The sequence below is a fragment of the Fistularia commersonii genome, chromosome 3 (assembly GCF_037954325.1).
Source record: "Fistularia commersonii isolate RoL2024-O1a breed Wild chromosome 3, RoL_Fcom_v1.0, whole genome shotgun sequence".
Taxonomy (NCBI): domain Eukaryota; kingdom Metazoa; phylum Chordata; class Actinopteri; order Syngnathiformes; family Fistulariidae; genus Fistularia; species Fistularia commersonii.
This window is the reverse complement of record NC_141286.1, coordinates 24158714-24182485: the sequence shown is the minus strand read 5'-3', so window position 1 is coordinate 24182485 and position 23772 is coordinate 24158714. Positions and strand designations below refer to the sequence as shown.

Sequence of the window (23772 nt, the reverse complement as noted above, 5' to 3'; positions counted from 1 at the left end):
AAACCTTGGCGGCAAGAGTCTGGTTCAAGCTGTGCTCTACTGTACGCCTCCCTAAAAAAACATCTTTTCAAAGGCCACGTGATTTCAAATCTATCTCGTTGCGCTTTGCGCATTTCAAACCGACCAGCCCTGAGTCTCCGGAGGACACAAAATGGGGGGATTAAATCCAGCGGGTTACAGACAGGGCCATTCAGGGTGGTGGTGGCGGGGGTTTGGGGGGGTTTCGGGGAGCTTGTCCTGCCCCGCGGTCTTGCAAAGGGTGCACGGGCAGAGGTGGGCAGTTTCCCACGCTCACTACTTTGGCAAATTGCGCAAGGCACCGGGCTCTTTTTGGAAAATCTTCAAGTTTTCCAAGGCAGAGTCACTGGATCCCCGCATTTTTCTTCCTGGCTATTAAGACCTTTTATTTTTTTTTTGCTTCCGTTCCTCTGGGGATGAGAAAAATCTGGCGCAGGGGTCGCCGTCTTTAATCGGCTGAAGTCAAACACAAAATTGGTAACGTGTGACCGTAAGGGAACTTTATCATGACAAATTAATTGAAGGCGGGGAAACATTAAATTGTCTTTTGGTGTATTTTATTCACTGGTTTCAGGCGCTGCCATGATGGTTGGCCTTGCTCATTGACACACTGTGACAAATCAAATGCGCAGTCTTCATAGCAATAAACTAATATTCACCGCATCCTCAGCGGCTCCTCGGGGTCAGAGGGTCTTTCTGACATTGAGCGTTATAAAAATAAATCATATCCTCTTACGCTTGTAAAGTTCAGTTACCTCTTTTGCTGTGTCGCACCCTCTCTCATATCACAGAACTGATCAAAAATAATCCAAGGGCAAAGGCATGATCGATGCATCTTTGTTTGTTTGGGTTTTTTTTGCACAAAAATGATCTAGTAAAATAAGCGACGTGGAGTCTCTCACATTGTGTCCCGTCAGTAGGTAAGTTACTGCTCTGACGCAGAGAATCCACACCAGGCCTCGGATATTTGTCACGGCTGGCGGGCCATCTCGTGGGATGGACTTCATTCCGAAACATCTGCGTGAGCCGTCACGACCGCCTGGACCGGCCCTGAATCCGGGCAGACATTATATCCCTATGCGTGGGACTGACGTGAAAAAACAAATGTCGTGATTACCGCCGTCCACTGTGGTCGGATACTAATAAGTCTCTGTGGAGCTCCACCACCTCCAGACCAGCTGGACCGCGTCGACCCGCCCGCCGCTTGTCTTGGTCCTGGAGCCGGACGCCGCCGTCTCGAAAGTAAGGGGAGTTCCGGCTCAGCTCGTCTACTTCCGGAAGCGCTTGAAGAGCGGGTGGATGTTCTTGCCCAACGCGGAGGCTTTGCTGCCCCGGCTTTGGTACTCCATGTAGACGGTGTCATCGGCGCCGGACATGGAGCTCATGGTCCCCGTTTGTCTCGAGAACTTCTTGGAAAGCAGGGAGAATGGACAGCGGTGAGGGGAAAGTGACGCGCGCGTGCGTGTGTGTGTGTGTGTGTGTGTGTGTGTGTGTGGTTTGCATGTCCTGCTTGCGTAGAAGGAGCTCACCTGGGGTCGTCCGCCCGCCTCTCCTGCCACCACTTCCTCCTCCGCATCCAGGTCTGACGCCGCGAGAACCTTCTGCAGTAGCTGATGCTGGTCCTCTCTGACGGAGAACATCAGGTCCTCCTCTTCCATCCCCGCCAACTTGGTGATCACCTTGGCAGCCAAGGTGCAGAATAAATTCAAGACTATTACAATGACTAATACCTTCACAATGTTTGACTTCAACATTCAGCAGTCTGTGAAACACGGCTGTTTCCGTTTCGGGCCGCGTCTTGTGTTTGTTAATCCCTGTGACGTGCGTGGGTTTTATGCAGGCTATCAAAGCAAATTTCACTTCCTTAAATTTGCGATAAAAAAAAAAGAATCAAGCTGATTTTTCTGTAATTTACTGAATTGAAGCCAAGAAGCTAACACCTTTACCCCCCTCAGCATCTCTGCTGGCTTAATGAAATAGTGTATTAATGTCAAAGGATATCATGAGTATAAACAAAGAAAGCTGTTTCATAAAACGAAGCAATCTGGGCAGAACCGGTGGCGTAACCTTCCGCGGGGACACAGACAACTGGAATATTGTCGGGCACTTATGTAATGGCGCACAGGGTATCCTACCTTAAAGCTGTAACCCTGGTCCACCAGAAAGCGCTGCCTCTTGGTGGAGTAAGCCATCTCCTGTGTGTCTTGGGACACCAGCGAATAGAAGTACGCATTGTACTCCTCCGCCACCATCCCTGAATGCAGACGGGTGGAGAGGTGAGGACGGGTTCTCGGCGCGTGACCGATGAGTAGAGAGGAGTTCGGCGGTAGAAAAGAAAAAGAGAAGGGAAAAAGTCTGATCCGCCGTGCTCAGACTGGTTTACCTTTTTTGGCTCGTAGAACTCTGCCGAGCCTCTGGGCCTCCTGCCTCCTTGACCCCCCGTGAGAGGAGATCTGGATCAGGACGTTGGCTTCGGGCAAGTCGAAGGAGGTGTCTCCAACCTGATCGGGGGGTGAAGGTGAAGTGTTCATTCACAGCCTTGTTTGTGTTTGGTCGCTCGCGTTATTACCGTTTGTCGCCCGATCACATATACATGTTTCCGGCCGGAGGAGGCAAACCGGCACCTTCCGATCAATAAGAAACCTCACTGACAACATCACATTTCTCAACCAATAACAATATAGGATAAAAATCCAAGTTGCGCAAGAGGAATCCAGAGTTTAGGTGCGGTTTGATTAGATTATCGGCGTCTGGCAAATCCTGCTGATAAGCTCCGAGAGATTCCAGCGGACATGCAGACAAATACGCGGACGCTTCGTCATCCGTCTGGAGCTGCTCGTGCGCCATCTGCTGGCCACAAGGGGGCAGAGGGGATCCACCTGTTTACCTTGGAGATGAAGATGGTGTTGATTTTGGGGTTGTGTTTGAAGTTCTGCAAGATCTGCATGCGTTCCCCCTGAGAGGTCGGCCCGTAGATGTAAGGCCTGGGAAGGAAAAATTGTTGAAAAACACGAACTTAAAATTGATGGAACATCGCGAAGTGTTCTTTTGGTGAACAACTTACTTGTTAAGGCGAATTGCGTATTCTTTCAGGGCGAAGACGTTATCGGCGAAGACGATGATTTTATCGTTGCGCCTTTCGTGGAAACGAATGAGAAACTGGCAAGCGCGGAACTTGTTGGGATTCATGGTGTAGAGCAGGATGCGCTTCTTGGTCTTGATGGCCACGTACTCGCGGTAGAACTCCGGGGACATCGGACACCAGACCTGAGACATGGTGAGATGGAGCGGGGGAGGGGAGTTTGAGCAATGTTTGGACAACTTGGTTAACAGACCCGTTACAATTATGGTCAACAGTGACTGTGAGTGATCAATAATCAGGATAGCTGTTGAGTCATTTAAGATAAGATACACGTTACTGATCCCCATAGGGGAAAGTCTTTTGTCACAGCAGCGCAACAATGATAATTGATTCTAAATATAATAAGTCTAAATATAAATGATAATTAAAAGATAGCAAAAGACAAAAAATAAAAAGCAAAATGGACAACAAGGATAAAAATAGACAACATGCGAATGGAGTGACACTAAAAATAGACAATGGTGTCCGGGTATGACTTAGGTCAGGGGTCGGCGACCCGCAGCTCCCTGTGGCTTTTGAAAATAATTAACGACTATTTAATTGAAATGTATTTAACGTCTGTTTGTTCATTTTTAAAATGTAACTTTAAATTTGAAGATTGTGGGGATTTTGTAACATCTAGGTAAAACGTGTTAAAATATTTTTGTCACTGTTAATAAGGGACTGCACGTGCCAGTAAAAGGATGAGATCACACAAAGTGAGAGGACGGCGTTTATGTTTGGCTTTTTTCTTTCCATAAATACAAGAAGGACTCAAATAGATATTGAATATTTTGCTTAAAAGTAACATTCAACCCGATGTCTTTTTTTGGCGTTCAAAATGTTTTGTTAAAATATATCTTCGTTTTCCGTTCATTTCACTCTACATTGATTTAAAAAAATAAAACACATTTTTTGTTTGTACAAAGTATTAAAGCAAATATAAATAATGTTATATGCTGTGTTAATTCATTTTACTTTTGAACAGGGTTGTGTGGCTCCTGGTTTTTCTGTACTGTGGGGAAACGGGTCCAAATGTCTCTGAGTGGCAAAGGTTGCCGACCCGAGTTAAGTAGTGAGGTTGTGGTAGCACGGATGCACCTCCGGCCGGTCAGAGTTCTAAAACGTTAATACCTGATCAATAAGACGTTGGTGCCCTGCGAACTGCAGGGTCACTTTTGCAAACGGACACTCACCTCTGCACACTGCACCTTGGCGATGTAGCCGTTGTTCTGCAGCTCCATCCAGTTGGCCTCGTACAGCTTGGGGCCGATGAGAAAGTTGAGATCCACGATTTTGTCGTCCTCCCTCACCAGCGTGGCGGTGAGCCCCAGTTTGCAGTGTGCCTGCACGATGGTCAGGACGCGACGAAACATCCGGGCTGCAGAGAGTATCAAATCATAATCAGCACACAGCTCAGTCTCATCAGTGTTTATGTATTTGTTTACACTGGTCTGTGCCAAAGAAAGTACTTTTGGGAGCGCTCCGCGGACTCATGAAAGAAATCCGCGTGGTACAAAGAGATAAAACCTACCAGGAATCGTGTGAACCTCATCCAGGATAATAAGCCCCCACTCTTGGCTCCGCATCCACTCCATCACCCTCTCCGCCTCCCAGGAGCGCTTGGTGGTGTGGCCCAGCATGGAGTAGGTGCTGATGGCGACAGAGCAGCCGATGGGCTTGTCCTTGGCGTCCGATGTGAAGCGGCAGATCTGCGAGTCGTCGATGGTGGACCACATCTTGAACTGGGCTTTCCACTGTTCCACCGACACGGACGAGTTCCCCAACACCAGGCAGCGTTTGCGCACGGTACACGCTGCCGTCACGCCCACCAGAGATTTACCGGCCCCTGAAGGAGAGGACATTTATAAGAGAGGGGATCATTCTGACAATGTGCTATTAATGTAAAGATGGGTTTTTTTTTGATTATCTTTTCACATAATATTAGATTTGGAAGGAAAATGATATTCAAAGTGCAGTAAGTGGATGTAATCACAGAGTACTGGAAGAATCACTGGATCCAGTGGGAATGACATGTTTTCCGTGGAAAACCTCGCAATCGCTCACCGTCTTCCGCTAGCTTCGTGCAGGGCAATAATAAAAGCAGACGGTTTAATTTGGGAAAAATAGGGGCGAGCAGCAACGGCTAGGAGTTGGTTGTTTTCTTCACAGTGTAGTTACTGCTTTCTATTTCATCACCAAACCTGGTTGCTGCCAGGACTGGTTATACTTGGGCATATGTTAGGGCATTTTAACCTTAAGGTGGCTGAGTTTTGTTTTCATTTGATCACACCGTCCATTTTCCCCGAACACCAGAGGAGTAGCCGCCTCACCGCAGGGCAGCACAATGACTCCGGACCGAGCGCGTCCATTCCCGAACACCTTGCGCAGGCTTTTTTCCTGGTAGGGTCTTAACACGGCCGTGGGCTTCAGGTCGATGTTGATGTCCGGGTTGACTGTGTCGTTGCGAAAGTCGTACTCCGCCAGGAGGGGGTACTCCAGCTGAATGCAGCGTTTCTGCAGCTCTTCAATCATCTCCTATACAAAACAAAAATGACACAGACAAAGAGTTTCGTGTGTTCCCCACAGCGTGATATCATGATATGACGACGCAGAGGAACGGGCCCGAACAAAGCAAACACAAGGAATACCTGTCGAATCTCAAAGGACACTGTCTGAGTCTCCTCCTCCTCCTCCTCTTCCTTGTCCATCTGCTCATAGTAGCTAAAGATGTCCTCGGGGACCTGCTGGGTGGACGTCTGTCCCGCGGACGTCTGTCCCTCGGCGGGCTGCTGCGAACTTGAGGTACCTTCCTTCTCCTGACCGGACTTGGAGATCTATGTGATAGACAAAACCCGTTGGCCTTTTTCTGCTCACCAAAGCAGCCAATTCTGGTTTGTTTCCAACATTTTCAAATGCGACTGATTTGTAATTATAGTTCACAGAGGCTTGATTTGATGAGTGTTCAGAGAACAGAAACAATATTCTTTGGCCAACCGCCCTGAATCACCAGGGCTCTGGTTTGAACACAACAAGGAGATTATTTTAAGTTATGAGCCAAACCTTGCCTATTATCTAACTTTGAAAAATACTCATTACTGGGAAAAGTGGCTTTGGAAAGATGTGGTGTTTGTGCGTCATCTGTCCAGTGAGAAAGAGAAAGACCGCAAAATCAAACAAAGCAAACATGAATATAACACTTTGTGCTGCTGGCACCAGCCCAGGAATGACGTGCTCTGGGTAACTGTAAGAAATATGTCCATTTTATAAAGCACAAGGCCAATTCCTCAGTCACATATTGGTGAAAAAAAGGCTAGCATGAGCAAACATTTGATATACTCCTGCAAAATAGTTCTTACCAGTGAAGTCCTCTCCTTTAGTTTGAGAATCAGTAAAGCTGTGAGATGAGTAGAGGTACTTCGCTTATCTCATCTGAAAGCCTTGTGTAACCATTCGTTATTTAAGATGTATGCGTTTAACATTTTAATGTCTAGCTTTTCGAAACAAAACAAGAGGTTCCTAATTTGACTTTGTGTCTGGGAGGCTGGAAGACACGGTGGACGGCGTACCGCAGACTTGCTGTGGATTACTTCAGTGATCAGCTCCGTGTCCGTTCCATCTGCAGCGCGGAGACGGCATTCACGGATCACGTTGTCCTGCAAAAGCCGCTGGATCACGTCAGGGAAGGCGCTCTCCACGAAATACCTTGAAGAGGACAGGTAGCGGATAAAGACTGCGGCGAAGAATATGAACGACACTGTCGCAGGGTGGACGGCGGCTTAAATGACCCTACCTGTTGTGCTTGAGCACCAGCTTGACTTTGCCGTAGCTCACTGTGCAGAGCTGAGAGAGCGAGAGTGAATGAGCAACAATAAAAGAAAATTTTCATCCGCATAAACACTTGTTATGTAATCTATGAGTGACACCTTAATGAACTGCACAATCCCATCTGGCACAGATGTCTTGCTGAGTTTCTGCAGGTACTCCACTATGTCAGAGGTCTGGAGGCCGACGCTGACGGCCGCATACAGAGAGTAGGCTGTGAGCTTGTACTCGTGGATGTGGTTGGGCCTGCACACCGGCTCGGCAATGGCAACCAGGAAATCCTGGGCGTACTTGTAGACGGGTGAAAAAGCCTCGAGAAAGATGTGACCATCTGGAGCCTGGCGGGCATTGAGAAAAAAAAATCTTCAAAAAGGAAAATAATGGTTTGCTCATAATCATACCCGGAAGAAGATTCACTCTAAAAATCAGGATATCCAGACTTTAAAAAAAAGGACAAATATTAACATAATGAACATAAACCTGCCATTTTGACATATTAAAGCATGCCATTAAAACTTTTCATAGCAAAGAAAGTTTCTTTTATTTTAGGTGCCGCCATTTACTGTTTTATCCCTTTACTGATGCAAAGTAGGATATATATTCCACCAATCATACAGCATTTCACAAACCACAACACATGAACATGTGGTTGTGAGAATCTGACATTGTGACAACCTTAAAAATGATAATAACAAAACCAATCTTACCACCCAGAGAGGCCGTGAAGAGTGATCATTCTTCAAAAGCATTTGAAGTCGATAGTCTTTGGCTCCATACTCATCCAGCTTGGTGCTGGATTCCTCCACCTGTTTCCCTGCAGCAGCCGGTATGGCCTCCTGAGAATTGTTGCCGGCCACTTCTTCATCTTCTTCCTCCTCCTCATAGAAACGCTTTTTGGACTTCCTCTCTGTAAACCCATATAAGTAAAATCGTACTTTAATTTAGAAATGTGACAGTAAACAGACAACTAAAGACTGATACCATCTGGTGCAATGTGAGTGTTGTTTATCTATGCTTGTGTCTTTGCGGTATGCATGGTTATGGAAAAAGATGAATAAGACCTGAAATTTACTTATTCTTAAAGTGACTCCCTGTTAAAATGTATACTGACACTGGTTGATAGCTTTTGACGTGATATAAGGCTGCAAAACGTTTTACTATCATAAAGAATTGCTTTGCTTTGCTTTTCAAAGCAATTCAGAAACAAAGTAATGCTAACGCAAGCGAAGCTACCACTGACGTTGTTAGCCTTCCATAAAACATAATGCTCCTTTGCTATTAATGATATGATAATAAAACAACATACAATACGATATAATAAAACGAAAAGCGGGACGAATAAAGATTTCATAAAACGAAATTAGCGATAATAGTTCCAGTTGGCAAAATCCTATCCGTCTCTGAATATCTTAGCTGTTAGCTAGCAAGCTAAGAAAAATAAAGAGTAACTCACCTCGATCTCCTTTATCCTTTTTACCCATTTTATCACCTTTAAATAGAATTTATTAGATAATAGTGCCACAGCTCATGGAAATCTGTAGCGGTGTTGTCAAGTCGTGTCGAGTGCCGTTCATCTTCTTCACTTTTGTATTTACTGTGGAGATACAGAAGAGCGCCCTGCCACGGCGATGTCCCGCGCAACTGCAACTACAGGACTGTCTCAGAAATTAGAATATTGTGATAAAGTTCTTTATCTTCTGTAACGCAATTACAAAAACTAAAATGTCATACATTCTGGATTCATTACAAATCAACTGAAATATTGCAAGCCTTTTGTTAGTTTAATATCGCTGATTATGGCTTACATCTTAAGAAAACTCAAAAATCCTATCTCAAAACATTAGAATATCATGAAAAAGTTTTTTTTTTTGTACTTGTACTACAGAAGATAAAGAACTTTATGACAATATTCAAATTCTCTGAGACTGTCTTGTATTTCTGTTACTTTTTAATTGGCATAAAGTAAGATAAGATATACTTGATTTATCCCCATATGGAAAATTCGTTTGTCACTGCAGCGCAACAATATCAATATCAATAAATATGAGTATAAATATATATAAAAGAGAACAATTAAAAGAAAGCAAAAGACATCCACAAAAAATAGACAGCAAAATGAGCGTAACAAGCATAAATGTGGACAACTGAATGGAAACAAGAAACAACAAAACGACAACAACAAGGATAAGAACAGAAACAGAGTGACAATAAAAATGACAAAAGTAAACAGGATGCGAACGAGTGATACCAACAAGGATAAAAATATACAACGGAATTAGACATGTTCATGACGTGTGCATGTTTATGATGCTATCCGGTGTTATACATTACCGACCAGGCAGCTTACGGTGCTTTAAAATTAACCATTATAAAATGAAAAGTTTAACACAAAATTTTAACATCAAGATGTCATCAGTTAAATGATAAAAATAGTAATGCCTCCGGGCGAGATTGATCAACACTGCTTGACCACAGATACACACGAACAGTGACATTATCTAATATTTTCTATTTAAAGGTTATAAAATTGGTAAAAAGGGTAAAGTTCGATTTATTTTTCTTAGCTTGCTAATGGAGAAGGTGTTCAGAAGGAGACAGAAATTTGCTAACTGGAAATATAATCTCATTGTTAATATTGTTTTATGAAATTATATTATTGTTTATTATATTATCATGGTGTCAAAGCAACATTTTAATAATAAATAATAAATTCTTAATAATAAATTTTAACAAATTGGGTTTATGTGCAGATCAATGACAAACATGATGTTTCACTGGCAGAAACACATCTTTAAGTCTTTCTTCAGTCAGCTGGGATAAAAGGAAAATTACTTGGAGATCTTGAGGGAAAATCAACACAAATTCTGAACAAAAAAAAAGATTTTAATTAATATGAAAAAAAGGAAAAGAAGATACAGTGAGTACAAATCCAGAACACCAACAACAAAGTGAACCACAGTTTAAACCTGAAATTATATATTTTGTTTGCTTAAAATCCTTAATAAATTATTATTGAAGCATTGCAGGATTGTTTTCTTTTCATGACATGTGAAGCAACTGCAGTCTCATTAATACTAGCAAGCTGGAAAAATTCTTGTGCTTTCTATATCTCAGAATATATATAGATCATTCATTCTCTCTATCATTTATCTTGCAGAGGAAGCAGAAATCCATCCCATCTGATACTGGTCGTGAGATAGGCTTTAACCTAGGACAGGTCACATATACAGACATACAACCATTACATCTCTCATACACACCTACAGGCTATTTAGAGTCCTCCATTAACTAACTGAGCATTTTTGGACTGTACAATTAAGACAAATATGAAGACTCCAGCAAAAAAACACCCACTTGACCATCTGATCAGAACCAGATACCTCTAAAATAAATGAATTATCATCAATAAAACTGTCTGCTACATGATTGTGTGGGTTTTTAGCCCAAAAATCAAGAGCAAACACATGAATATACATAAAAACACAATCCAAACTGTATAAAACACAATATAAAAAGAAAGTACCTAGTCAGATTGTCCATACCTTTTAAACAGGTTTCACTTAAATTGACAATTTCTCAAAGGAACATTCTGTCTTTGCTGTGGGAGAACCGTGAGTTAAGGTCCTGAGATTTCTTCAGCAGCCGCTGCTTCTGCGCATCATCGAATCGGTTGACCTGCAGGTCGGCATCACGATCGAACGGCCTCCTCTCTGCTGGCTTGTCTCCCTCTTGCTTTGCTTGTTCTTTCATTTTCTTTGCGTGCAAACTCATAAGAGACTCAGGACGTGTAGATTCCTGAGAACAAGGTACATATTTTTTTTTTACGTTTCATATAAAAACATGTACGCTACATTACATTACAGTCATTTGGCAGACGCTTTTATCTAAACCGATTTACAAAAAGTGCAATTCAGTCACCGAAGATCCGAAAGTACCAGTTGTTGGAAGTCAGAAGTGACCACTCTACCAAATAGCCATTTCAGAACCATATACATACATACATTTATTTCTGTATGTATTCATTTCCATATTATGCAACTTTATTATGGTAATAGCTGGTACCACAACTTACATTATACTTTGCCAGTTTCTCTACCATTTCCAAATCCTTCCGTGAGGGTTGTGGGGTGCTCTCTTTCTCGACCTGGCCCTTCTCCTTTGCTTCAAGGCGCTCCTGTTTGTCAAAAATAAATCAGAGAATTGCTGAAAACTCAAAGGGGGGCTACTGCACTAGTTAAAAATATTACAAAGTAAAAAAGAAAACATTTTCTGAGACACCTACCCTGGTCTTTTGTTCCCTGTCTGCAGGAGTGTCGGTCCAAATGGAGCGGTCGCCTTTCTCTGGACCAGACCTTCTCTTGAAAGACCGAGCCCCCAAACCGATGTGCTGCAGCTCGGGAGGAAGCTCGGTCATCCACGTCTCTCTGGTCACGACCTCAGGAGCATCCTGTTCCAACAGCGAAAAAAAAAAAGGTACTGTAATTTCCAGACTATAGGATGGTACTTTTGCCACATGCGTTGAACACTGCTGATTAAACAATGATGCGACTCATTTATAGATTTTTTGGGGCTAACGAGCTTCTTCTTCTTCTTCTTCTTCTTCTTCTTCTTCTTTCGGCTTTTCCCGTTAGGGGTCGCCACAGCGAGTCAACTTTCTCCATCTAACCCTATTCTCTGTATCTTCCTCTCTCACACCAGCTACTTTCATATCCTCTCTCACTACGTCCATAAATCTTCTCTTTGGTCTTCCTCGAGACCTCTTGCCTGGCAGCTCCAATTCCAGCATCCGTCTACCAATATATTCACTATCTCTTCTCTGTACATGACCGAACCATCTCAGTCTGGCTTCTCTGACCTTCTCTCCAAAACATCGAACATGTGCCGTCCCTCTGATAGATTCATTCCTGATCCTATCCATCCTGGTCACTCCCAAAGAGAACCTCAACATCTTCATCTCTGCAACCTCTAGTTCTGCCTGCTGTCTTTTGGTCATTGTAACAGTTTCTAGTCCATACATCATCGCTGGTCTCACCACTGTCTTGTACACCTTTCCTTTTATTCTGGCCGATAGTCTTCTATGGGCTAACGAGCTTCCTGCCGCCAAAACATTTAGCCTCATCAGCTACAACGTGGGAGAGAAAGAGAAAGTATGCAACAAAGTATTTCTGAGGCTGTTCAATTCCAATACTTAAGAAGATGACTTTAATGGTTTTAGTGCGCAGGAGGTAGATGAAGATAGCGATCAGCTAGAGAAGGACAAAGCGAGGATAGAAAATGGATGGATGCACTTTTCCCTGTTTTATTTATCATTAATCTTTTTTATCAGCCGTGTTACAGGCACTGTTCTGAAAAAAGTACTTCCAGTACGTATCTGTGGATGTTACTGGTACATATTTAATTTAAAGTTTCTGTGTAAATATTTCATGTTACAACATGGACACCTGCTGTTCACAGACAAATGCGCCCGATATATCTACACATATATTTATTTTTAGCTGGTGCAACTTAAGTTCAGGCGCGCTCAATAGTCCGGAAATTACAGTTTTATATAGACAATAGAGAAAATAAACCTCAAAAACAACTTTTTTTTAAAAAGAAGTAAGAGAACAGAACACCTACTTAAATATATTTTAGATTTTAAGACACAATTTTGTCAGTAATTCCTTTTCACGGATGACAGGTCACAAAAAGGTGAATGATCACAAAAAGCAAGCAGTAGATGGACTTACCTCTCCAGTCAACTTGTCTTTCATCTGCTTTGCCCTGCGCTCGATGTCAAGGGTCACTGTATCTTGAACCGGACCCTTGGCCGGCATTGGTCCAACGACATCCTCATCTTCACTGCTGGAGGGGTCGGCCTGGTATCCTGGGGGCAGGGCGGGTCTCGGGACATCTCCGGCATCTTCACCACCATCATCGCTGTCGTGAGCTGCTCTGCGAAATCCAGGCGGCAACGCTGGTCCAAGCACAGGTGGCCTGAGAGAATGACACAAAGTGAAAGCTTCTCCATTGCTGACCCGGCAGGCCAAAGTCACCCTCCTTATTTGTCCTTCTTTATATGCTCTCGATCGGCTCACCTCTCCGGTGAACTCTGTTTTTTCTTGAATCCCGGAGGCAGGGCAGGTCCAAAGAATCCATCATCATCGTCAAGTGGTTTTGAGTTCTCCAACCTGTCCCAGAGAAAGCTGTCAATGATTTGTGTATAATTGCATTGACCGGTTATTGAAATCCTTTCTAGAGAGCCGAGCCTACCCTTGCAGCCCGTCCTCACTTGTGTGGCCTGTCTTGGCTCTTTTGACGTTCACCTCCGACTCACTGTCGGACGAGCTGGACAAATCCGCTCGTTTGTAGCCGGGGGGCAGAGCCGGGCCGGCAACTGATTCAGAAAAGAGAAATAAATGACGGAATTCCTGGATGAAAAAGTCAATCTGATGTTTTCAGTAAAGTGATAGCATGTAGTTGGAGAAGAGCACTCACAGTCGTTGTCACTACCGGAGTCTTCATCGTTGTCCTTTCTGAACGCCGGGGGCAAAGCAGGTCCCATGAAGTGGTTAGAAGACATGCTGGCGAGGTGACGGATGTCGCCTTTGCTTGCTTTTCGCTAGTATCTGTGTTTGTTTTGAAACAAAGCGCTATCAACAAACTGCATCCATAAGAGTAGCAGTACGGGACGCCATCTTTGTAAGAAGTGCGCGTGCGCGGCTTCAGCTGCCGGTCTATCCGGGCATGCGCACCCGAAACAGGAAGTGAGAAAAGACTCGTGAGGTGTATCTGATGTCCATCATAATATTTTGGTATTCCCTTTTAGGGCTGTGGAATACATAAATAGGGTCATAAATTAAAGTCCTTGAACAAAAATACCCAAATATCTGATATAGAGAATGCAGCATGTGCTCCAAAAAACATCAGGCAGCATATAAGATGCTTGAAAATATAACATAAAGTTTGAAATAAATACATAAACACTACTTTACTATAACTATTACTACAACCTCCACCACTCCAACACCTACTGCTACTACAGTTACCACTGCTACTCACAACAATAATAATGATACGGTACGAATCGAAATCAATGTACCTCAAAACAGTTACTGCTTCTTACTCCCTATGATAAATGTCCTTCCGAAAAGTCTACATTAATATAATCTATTTTCTTTCTATCAACAGAATGATGCAAGTTCGACAAAGCCAAATACACTGCTATTTACCATTCAATCCATGCATTCTATCCTTCTTTTCCGGGGTTAAGTTTGTTCATACGGCAATGTCTATTATGTGGTCTTGAAAACTCAACAACAAAAAAAACCTAAAAGAAAGACAAGACAGAAAGTCAAACAAACAAGCGCTTATCTATCATATTAATCTTATTAATATTACATTCATGACTCGGTTGCTGCTGAAGGTTTGGACCCCGTGAGCCGCCGTATGTCGCTGTCCGCTTTATGCGTCTTTGTAGTGTTTACGGCAGTTAGCTAGCTAAACCGTTTTCTATTTACATCATGTCAGATAAAGGAGAAGTAGATTTAACGGGAGCCAAGTTAAATACGGGCGTATGGCTTGTAAAGGTGCGTGTACAACCATTTTCTCCCCTGGGTTTCTGAATATCTTATTTTCTGTGTAAATGAATGAAAAGCTAACCGTCCTGCAGCTTAACCTCTTGATACAGTGAGCTTCGCTTTAGCCTGTTTGCTAGCCAGCGAAGTTAGGGTTCAACACTGATCTTCTTACTGCGGAATAAATCAGTTAATTATGTGAATACTTATCAAGAGAAACTGTGTGGTAATTTATTCTTATTCGTATACGGTGTCAAATAAACGTTTCTAGCCTTTGGGAGACAGGTGCGCATGTGGAATGGGAAATTCCCTTGTCGGGTTGTTTACCTTTCCTTGTTTTACTACCGATTATTCGTAGACTGTGGATTATTGTCTTATTGATTCATTTAACACGTCCATATATTTTGTTTCTCAATTTGATGCAGGTGCCCAAATACCTTTCTCAGCAATGGGCAAAGGCCTGTGGCAGAGGCGAGGTCGGGAAACTCCGAATCTGCAAGTATGTGAAAGTTCGTAAAAGACAAGATCAACGCTGTTTTCTTCCTAAATTCACCTATTGAGACACTAAAATGAACAGGTTGATTTCTGCAAATGTCACTTGAAGTGTCATGATAACTGGTGTCTTTCTTAAACTGTGAAATTGAGTTATTTTTCCAAACTAACATTGACGCTCATTTTTTCCCAACTTTGAAGGAAAGGGAACCAAGGAAAAGCAGAGGTAAGTGTTGTTGTCTGAAACAGATGCCATGCAAACAATTGGCAAGCATCTGTCGTGCAATTCGACACATTTCATGCACGTGGAGTCAAATTTGAGCAACACACTGCCCCGGCCTCATTCTCCCATCATTCATCATTTCTTAATATTTGGGTTAAACTTCGGGGATTGACAGTTTTACTGAGAACTGAGATTTTAAATGTATCGCGTCATGAAAAGGTTGACTAATAAACATTCACATTTCTCATACAATTGTGGCAAAGTCTGTCTGAATACTTTTCTAGTTTAATACATGTTTCAGTTTGTCTTGGCCTGCGCATTTAAAAGGTGACATTTCCATCTCAGGTGTCTTTTACTTTGAACGAAGAGTTGACTGTGATCGACGGCATCGAGGACAAGAGCGTGTGCGCGCCTCAGGAGCATCCGTTCACCATGCAGACGGTCGGAGGCCAGACTTTGGCGGTCTTCACCGAATCTTCATCGGGTGAGCTTCCGTTTTCATCCTTTCAGCCAAACTGGATACCGAGTGTGCCGCCTCCTCCTCCGAGTGTGAGGACACTCTTGGCGATACACAAGTTTTGTTTCTTTTTCTGTGACGTAAACTAACCGCTAGCTTCAAAGTCCGGAGGTAAGGTATGGTTTGGTGGAGGTGCCGGCGTGTAACGCTTGCTGTCTCCATTCAGTCTCTCTCTCTCGCTTGCTGTGCTTCTCTTTCTGTCGTGAGCTCTCAGTCGATCTTCCCTCAGGTGTGAGGTTGTCTAGTCTTAACTGTATGTCGTGAGAAATGACAGTAGAGGAGAAGAGAACTCTCAGAAGAGAGGTAGCCTGTCTCTTGACTTGTTTCAAGTTTGATGTGCGCTTGTGTCTCCACAAACAGGAGAACTTCTGTGTCATTGCTTTATTTTTTCAGTCGCTCATATGTGGTTTGAGGTTTTTTCCGTCCCGTCCCGTGCCAGTCATGATAGCAGACTGGGTCCCGACCCGCATCAACCCAAATCATTGGTGGATTTGGGGTTGATCAAGTCTGTGTGTTGGTTCCCCTGGTTTGGTTGGACTTTCCCCAGCCTTGTCTGCCCTCTGAATTGAATGTGGGTGTTTGTTCCTGTGGGTGCTGGCGAGCTTGTGCTTCTGTGCATGTACTGGGACGCCAACTCGTACACCTTTGTGTGTTTGTGTGTGGCCACGCTACTCGTATCTTAATGAAAGATTTAAAAAAAAAAAAGAAAATGTGAAAGAAAAAAGTTACCCATCCAAAAAAGCATCTTTTAAAGACTGGACTTGGATCTATTCTCCATCTTAAACTTGGAAACTTAAATAATTCAGTAATGTACTTTTTGACATTTGCTAGTGGGTGCTTTTTTTCAGATATTTTTAGCCTAGTGGCAGATGTGTGCTCATGTCTGGACTGGGTATCTGCTCACCTTTTTTTGTGGGCATGCTTGCTTTTCTTTCGTGTGTGCTGGTGTGCTTAGCAGAACTCATACTGTCTGTCAGAAACCCTTCTCGTGTGAAACTAAACCCTGGGTGTGGCTCTTATTTGTTCGACCCCCTCCCTTCGTCTTCCATCCCCTACATTTTTATTTCAACATCCCTCCCTCCCTTCCTGTAGGCCAGTCAGAAGAGAGATCTGATGGCAGCAGCTCAGGTTCGGGGGCAGGGTCTGGTCCAGGTGAGTTCACCACTTTGCCAGCAAGCGAATCAGTCGCATCAAAGAGGGTCAGACGTATCGAGCGCTTGTTGCTTTTCAGCCAAAAAATAAAAAACAATACACTTATGATCTGTACCCTGCTATCTGGATCGGGAAGATAAACAGGGTACAGTTAGCCTTTTAGCAGCACAACATCAACTGGGAGCTAAAAAGCTCCTACTCAAACAGTGTGGTGTCATTGACTAATTTGTCCAAAGAACTTGTCATAATCTGTGCACAAAATTACTCAGATTCACCATGTCTCTGTTCTGTCAATCAGGCCAGTATTAGTAAATACTACAGAATCAAAAGCGTTTCAAACCAACAGACGTGAGTCCACTAGTACACGATTGGCACTCTACCGCGACTGCATTTCTCGTAAAATGTTTGCCAAGATGTGCTGTAAGATAGAAAGCTGGAAGGATGGCGTGAAAAAGAGGCCAAAAAATATAAAGCAATGAACGCAAGTTAACTGAGGCACAAATGGCACGGTTTTCAAAGGGGTGTCTGCTCTTGAGCAACCACAAGAAAATAAAAACAAAACGGCCGGGTCCTGCGTCGTTTCCCAGGAGACGCAGGCTGGTGCGAGACTCAAAAAGAACTTATAATGCCGAAAAGGATTAAAGATCAGGATGCAGATGACAAGACATAATTACGCACAATGCAGTAAGCGTATTTTGTTTGTATATTCTTGAGCCTGGAACTCAAACAGAATTTCAGTTTTGATTTGGAGACTCTTAAAGTGTAGTTGTCTTAGTCACTTTAAATATGACAGATGGTGAATAAATGTCAATTAATGGTTGATACAAAAGGGACTTCACACTTTTTTTTTCCCCATCTTTCTGCGACGGATGCAGTTTGAATATGATTTGCTGTTAATGGAAATGTTTTTCTCACCCACTGGGCCTCAGTCATGTTCTCCAAGTACAGCCAGGTTGGACAGATTTTGTACGTAAATAATGCCGAGCCCTGGATTTGTGCATGAATCATCCATGCAGTCAGCATCACAGTTTTGAACTACTGGTGGTTAAAGGTGTCTTGGGTGGGAGATGGACTGCTATTTTTTTTTTTTTGGGGGGGGGGGGGGGGGGGGGGGGGGGTCTATATTCAGTTCTTTTCCTTGTACGTAAAGGTTTTTCAGCTATTCTATCCAAAAATGCAGAGAGAATGCTGATTTGCAGGCAGCGGCCCCTACAGCACAGAACATTCGGTCCTCAGGAAGCAAACAGACGTGAACAAGCTTTGTCTCTGAAAGATAATTTAGTTCCCTTGAATCTCTTGGAGTGACAATTCAAACACGGAAATTTCAGCCCAGCTGTTGTCCTTCTCCCTGGAGTATTGTGGTTTTGCCCGCTGCCGTCTCAGCCGTGAACTGACACTTGATGCAATCCAGACGGAAGCCTCCACTTGGCGGGGTCTGGCGGTAACAGGGCTGCGTTATCATCCCCGCTCTGCTTGTCCTACGGCCGGAGAAAACAAATATGTACTCACTAAAAGCCTTATTGACAGTTGGTCTGCATTGATGTGCTCAGCATCGATGCTAGCACGGATAGCGGGTGAGAAGAAAAGCATTTTCTATTGAAAACATCAGAAGAAAGGGTTATTGGGCTTGAAGGGGGGTTAAGGGACAATTAAAATACATTTGTAAATATTTCCATTTGACATTTTGGTCGCGGTAGCAGACTTGTTCCTTTTCTTTTTTCCTGTGGGAATGACTAGTGCAGCCTTGTCACTTATCATGCGTTCACACAACTGCATAGCATTTACAAACACCAGCGAGTAGATTTAGTTGTTGCTAACGAACAGCTTCTCTTTCCGAGAGGGGATTACTGGCTGGTTTATTGCTGGCTATTCGACAGTGTGCAGAAAGCATATCGACAGAAATAGACTCTTCACTCAGGCTGACAAGGGAAAAACACTTCAGAAGACCGTGACGGACAGTTTGTTAATGCACAGATGAAATGCATCTTCATAGCAGGTTGTTTTTGACCACGGAGACACGTTTGTCATGGCACGTCCTTACAGAGCGATATTTCTGGTAATAACAAAAAGACGGAGTGGACGGGATGGTTAAAGACCAGAGAGCTTCAGCCAGTAAATTCAGGTGTAACTTTGGCCAAACATTGGCGATGCTGCTGTGAAATGGTGTTGTTGTCCATGAACCAATCAGTGTTTGGAGTACAAAAAAACATCTCGATGACGAGGAGCTCATCCAGAGGATTATCAATACTTGGCTACGGTTTCTACATTAACATTTTTTGGTTTCCAGCTCGGGAGGACTTCGTGCTTGGAAAGATATTCGCACACATGCATTTTGGACCGTGCAAAAATAACGGAGTTGCGCAGTTTGTTCACACAACACGTCTGCTTTCATTCAAGATCTCTTGGATGGATGCATGAAACCGCTCACCCTTCCAAATACATGGATCCCACAGTTATTAGTAAACTTGCTGTTCACTCTTTTGCCCCCCCAGACAAAATAGCCCTGGAGGGAGTGGTGGTGCAGCGAGCAGAGTGCAGGCCCGCGGTCAGCGAAAGCTATATGCGGCTGAAGAGGTGAGTATGCGCGATAGTGCACGTCGAAAGAAACTCAATTCACTCTTTGACTATGATAAAGTGCACACAAATAAAAACTGCAAAATATGGCCATGACAAGTATTTGATTTATTATTTAAGGACTTCTGTATCTTTGCAAGAGTGATTTTTAGCCGTCTGCATTAGTCTCACTTTAAGGGGGATTCACAATTTGAGTCCTTTCTATCCATTAAGGTTACAAATTGAAGAGTCATCCAAGCCGGTGAGACTGTCGCAGCAGCTGGCGAAAGCTGTCACCAGCAACTACAAACCTGTTGCCAATCACGCCTACAATGTAAGGAATATCCTTTTACTATTTTGATTCCCTTGTTCCACTTTCACAGCTCAGACACCAACTAGTTTGGAGTTTAGCTTAAGTGTCTCTTGAAATTGGTGATGCTTGGAATTGTTTTATAATGTGTTAATCACAACCGTGGAGAACTTCCAATTCATATTAATAGCAGTCAGAACAGTGACCCAAAGCTTTGCCATCTTAACTGAACATGTAGCTCGTAGTGCTTTCTTATGGAACGGCATGTTGTATGAAGCGACATTGAATAACACTTAGCATAATTTGTGTCTGTCCTCTGGCTTTCGGATGCAGCTCGAGTACGAGAGGAAAAAGAAAGAGGAGGGCAAGAGAGCCAGGGCTGACAAGCAGCAGGTGTTGGACATGTTGTTCTCTGCCTTTGAGAAGCACCAGTACTACAACATCAAGGACCTGGTGGACATTACCAAACAGCCTGTGGTAAGACCTGAGGGCTGCTTGGGGGGCCGATGCAGGTCAGAGACTAAACTTACGCAAGTGCACCCATGGAGGGCTCTGAAATCCCAGTATTGGCACAGTCAACCCTTTGCTTCAATTCAATGCAGCAGTGTTTATAGTTTTAAGTACACCAAATTGCCAAAGAGCAGTTTTACAGTCAAAGTTGCTTGTTGGACTGAAGGACATTTTTTAAGCCCCAAACCATTTTGATGCTGATGCTGCAACATGGCCCAAGTTTGAAATGTACTCCCCTCGCTCCCTTTTCAGATCTACCTGAAGGAAATTCTACGCGACATCGGCATCTACAACATCAAGGGCACACACAAGAACACCTGGGAGCTGAAGCCAGAGTACCGGCATTACCAGGGCGAGGAGAAGACGGACGAGTAGGCCCGAGACCCCCTCCGCTTCCCTCCCCTCACACACACACACACACACACAGCTCAAAGGGGCTCCTTCCAGACTTCCTTTGAAGCTACGAGCTCACCTGATGTTTCTACACTTCTACAGTGTCAAAACACTGGGTAATGTAAGGCGAGGGTAGAGTTCCCTGGGAGAGACAGGCTATTTCTGAAAGGACAGCATAGGGGAACAAATGAAGTTGCACCCAGGAGGTTTGTGTCACACTATCAAGGTGAACGAGTGAAGTAAACTATACAGGGCCAAATGAAAGTGTGTCCCCGGAGCGAGAGGCTCAATGTCAGATCACTTTAAGAAAAAGCCCCGTTGCTTAAAAAGGTTAACATTTGGACAGAACACTTTCTGCTCAAAATGTGAACAGCGAACACCCGAGGCACTGATCTCATGTTTCACTCTGCAGACTTTATGAAAGGATTTTCACTTGTTTTATAATGAAATGACTCCCAATAAAAAGTTGTTTTAACATCTGACTTTTATTGATGCACACAAAGAAATCATGTCAAGGTATGAGAGGGCTTCTTTCAAAACAGTTTTTTTTTCAAAATTAAATTTAAGAATTTTGTTTGCAATGCCTATAAAGACTTAACATTTGATAACAGCCTTTTACACCCACAAAGAGACATTAAATGCACGATCACTCTGCATGCCCGCATGTATGTAATTGCTGTTTTTATGGGACTAAAACTGGCGATACACAAGTAACATCAAAAGTTTAAGACAACTTTTAAGACCACAGCTAACCAGGTTCCCCCTCCCGGCAGATAAACAATTCCAAGCCTCCAATATTCCAGATGTTTGCAGACTTTGTCTTTTAGCCTGCAAAAGAAATTAAAACCACTAAGTTTCATAAAGAAACCGCATGACAATCCAGCAATAGTATGCAAAATAACTGGGGAGCAAAAGAGTGTGTGTGTGTGTGTGGGGGTCGTTGACCAAAATCCTGCACTTAATATGAAAATCTCAGTTACGACTATATCAATAACCTCTAACATGCACTGCTGATAGGGATTTGGGTTTTTTAAAAAGAATAGAGATTTAACGTTAGTGTGCACAAATAAAAGTCATTCAACGCATAAAATAGCCATCATGCATGATATGTTGACCATGCAAAAAAAATAAAAATGTATCCCTCAACTCATTCTGATCTGCCACAGAAGGCAGTCAGAAAGTGTGAGGAAAGTTCAGTTTAGCATCTCTATGCAAACCAAGAAGCCAACGAGGCCTGCTTCAGGTCTATCAGTGGATGCAACTTAAAAATAAAAGCACAAGATTACAAACCTGATAAGACATCGCTTCTGACCACGAGGACGCTGGTTGAACTGCTTGGATTTCTTCCAAACCTGAGCCTGAAGGGGAAAAAGGCACAGTAAAGATGTATAATCAAAGTGTCAGGCAAACGGGCTGTCATGGCATGCAATGTCCAGATTAAATACCAGACAGTTTATCATCCCTTCTTCAATCCGAGACACCATAGAGGGGTGCGCAGAAAGCGCAGGGATATTTAATTTTGCATCTGATATAATAAAACCTGAGTTATCTCACAACAGAGACCCCAGGCTGTCAAAGATGCACCAGTGTCTGACCCACCAGCACCACAAGATACATACTTTGTCTTTGGACTTGTTGCAGGTTTTGGTCCTTTTACTCTTCAGACCCCTTTTAGGTCATGGTGTCACTATAGTCAGGTGTTCACCAGAGTGACCCAGTCACCCTCCTTCTTTGAAAGGGTGACCACAGAGAGGCAGGAATCTGGAGAGAGAAGGTGCAGGAGGAACCGTGATTGACATCTAAAACATACAAGGGGACTGCTAGTAGCCTCCTGATGCTAACACGTTGAAGTCTGAAGCACTTGATAAACGGTGCATACGACAACATGTGAACACAAATTCAAGGACGCGCTGCAGTGGATCTGAGATCAAACTGTGAAGCGTTCAAACCAATATTGTTTCAAGCTCTTTATTCTACATTCAAATTGAGATGACACATCAGCTCCCCGGCTTAGATTAGCATCGTTGCCGAGGAGCTAACATTTAAGCTAGCCTGCCGTCTTTTCCACTGCGATCTGTGTTGGGTGTATCGACCACATCATGGCAAAGGTTTAAAATAGATTTACTCTCCCCACTGCCAGGGGGCATCAAAGTGAATGTGACCCACGTGCCATAGCGGGGGGGAATTTTGAGCCAAACTGTAGGTTTCAGGTTAGCATTAGCTCAAAGACCGCATGGTAGCACTGACACGTTTCCCCATGCTAGCTCATGCTACACGCGTAAGCTTCCAAAGTCCATTCATTCGCCAGCCCCCTACGAAAGCGTGAATACATCTTCAGCTTAATACCGAATCATATTTAGGACGACGTTGATATACTTACAGTTTGACATGTCGGTAGAGCCGTGAACGTGCCATCTCCTCGGATTCCGGAAAGAGAAGAGAGCGAGCCGGCCGTCACTTCCAGCCTATATAGCCTTGTTGTCGGTGAAATGGCGCCCCCTGTTGGACGAAGTTGGAACTGTATTCCGTTTTCGTCCTGCGCTTGTTTGACTTGGGAGCTGATACTTGCACGAAAAAAAAAAAAAAAAGTTTCTCCGCTTGTGATACCACGCAGGAAGATGGACTACACGCCCAAAATAGAGAAGGCAAGTCTCAGGTTTTGGCATTCTATCTAATTTGTGTAATGCTGTTGTTTTCGTCCGGCGGTTCTGCAGAAGCAGCAGCTGCAGCTGCAGGATGATGTGAGTTAGAAGCATGCGTGAAGAACCACCTCAAGAGGAGGAGATGCACGGCACGGAGAGAGATACAGGAATTGGGGACATACAGCGAGTACGCATGTGCACGCTCGACTCTTCGTCAGTCAGTGGAGTGACAGCGGAGGTGCAGCACTCCGGGAGAGCGACCTGCCCTCCATCACTTCATTGGGGATTCACATGAAGACGTCACAACAGGTAATATAGAATTTTGCATGTGTTCTGTGGAGGTGTTTGCGGGGAAATCCCTTGCAGAAAAAATAAGTCAACACTATTCTCCATAGGCGGATCCACGGATTTCTCCACGGCTGGTGAACAGTGAAGCAGCAGCAGCAGCAGCATGTTCAGG

General features: G+C 43.7%; 3 protein-coding genes, 2 long non-coding RNA genes and 2 other non-coding genes across 11 annotated transcripts; 1 reads left to right on the top strand and 6 right to left on the bottom strand.

The window, feature by feature from the left end:
* Positions 1 to 555: 555 nt before the first annotated feature.
* On the bottom strand, positions 556 to 8552 carry ercc3 (excision repair cross-complementation group 3). Of its 3 annotated transcripts, none has more exons than XM_086144351.1 (15): positions 8418 to 8552; positions 7672 to 7871; positions 7066 to 7302; positions 6933 to 6982; positions 6709 to 6844; positions 5791 to 5976; positions 5473 to 5677; positions 4674 to 4988; positions 4336 to 4520; positions 3083 to 3285; positions 2906 to 3002; positions 2402 to 2519; positions 2154 to 2272; positions 1548 to 1697; positions 556 to 1427 (listed from the first exon to the last, which is right to left on the bottom strand). In XM_086144351.1, the coding sequence occupies exons 1-15, from the start codon at positions 8443 to 8445 to the stop codon at positions 1287 to 1289; spliced, it is 2370 nt and encodes a 789-aa protein (XP_086000477.1). In that variant the 5' UTR covers positions 8446 to 8552; the 3' UTR covers positions 556 to 1286. The 3 variants fall into 3 exon arrangements, with proteins under 3 accessions (XP_086000477.1, XP_086000478.1, XP_086000479.1); XM_086144352.1 differs by having other exon boundaries at positions 556 to 1424; XM_086144353.1 differs by lacking the exon at positions 556 to 1427 and having other exon boundaries at positions 1556 to 1697; positions 2154 to 2274; positions 2403 to 2519.
* Positions 8553 to 9826: 1274 nt separating this feature from the next.
* gpalpp1 (GPALPP motifs containing 1) lies at positions 9827 to 13631 on the bottom strand. Of its 2 annotated transcripts, XM_086140080.1 has the most exons (8): positions 13442 to 13631; positions 13217 to 13340; positions 13042 to 13134; positions 12694 to 12940; positions 11247 to 11411; positions 11037 to 11138; positions 10507 to 10759; positions 9827 to 10172 (listed from the first exon to the last, which is right to left on the bottom strand). In XM_086140080.1, exons 1-7 carry the CDS (start codon positions 13524 to 13526, stop codon positions 10541 to 10543), a joined length of 1035 nt encoding a protein of 344 aa, XP_085996206.1. In that variant the 5' UTR covers positions 13527 to 13631; the 3' UTR covers positions 9827 to 10172; positions 10507 to 10540. The 2 variants fall into 2 exon arrangements, with proteins under 2 accessions (XP_085996206.1, XP_085996198.1); XM_086140072.1 differs by having other exon boundaries at positions 9827 to 10759.
* Positions 13632 to 13673: 42 nt separating this feature from the next.
* LOC147235956 (uncharacterized) lies at positions 13674 to 14414 on the bottom strand. Its single transcript, XR_015105960.1, has 3 exons — positions 14345 to 14414; positions 14176 to 14273; positions 13674 to 13774 (listed from the first exon to the last, which is right to left on the bottom strand). It is a non-coding gene; the product is annotated as an uncharacterized LOC147235956 (long non-coding RNA).
* On the top strand, positions 14385 to 21145 carry LOC147235955 (general transcription factor IIF subunit 2-like). 2 transcript variants are annotated; one of them, XM_086144348.1, is made up of 9 exons: positions 14385 to 14532; positions 14946 to 15019; positions 15214 to 15238; positions 15581 to 15719; positions 16845 to 16904; positions 19397 to 19478; positions 19692 to 19791; positions 20101 to 20244; positions 20530 to 21145. In XM_086144348.1, exons 1-9 carry the CDS (start codon positions 14467 to 14469, stop codon positions 20650 to 20652), a joined length of 813 nt encoding a protein of 270 aa, XP_086000474.1. In that variant the 5' UTR covers positions 14385 to 14466; the 3' UTR covers positions 20653 to 21145. The 2 variants fall into 2 exon arrangements, with proteins under 2 accessions (XP_086000474.1, XP_086000476.1); XM_086144350.1 differs by lacking the exon at positions 16845 to 16904.
* LOC147235952 (uncharacterized) lies at positions 21137 to 23182 on the bottom strand. The gene is made up of 4 exons (XR_015105956.1): positions 23051 to 23182; positions 22290 to 22431; positions 21961 to 22028; positions 21137 to 21498 (listed from the first exon to the last, which is right to left on the bottom strand). It is a non-coding gene; the product is annotated as an uncharacterized LOC147235952 (long non-coding RNA).
* Positions 21802 to 21931, bottom strand: LOC147235954 (small nucleolar RNA SNORA31). The gene has a single exon (XR_015105982.1). It is a non-coding gene; the product is annotated as a small nucleolar RNA SNORA31 (small nucleolar RNA).
* On the bottom strand, positions 22122 to 22254 carry LOC147235953 (small nucleolar RNA SNORA31). Its single transcript, XR_015105983.1, has one exon. It is a non-coding gene; the product is annotated as a small nucleolar RNA SNORA31 (small nucleolar RNA).
* Positions 23183 to 23772: the final 590 nt, after the last annotated feature.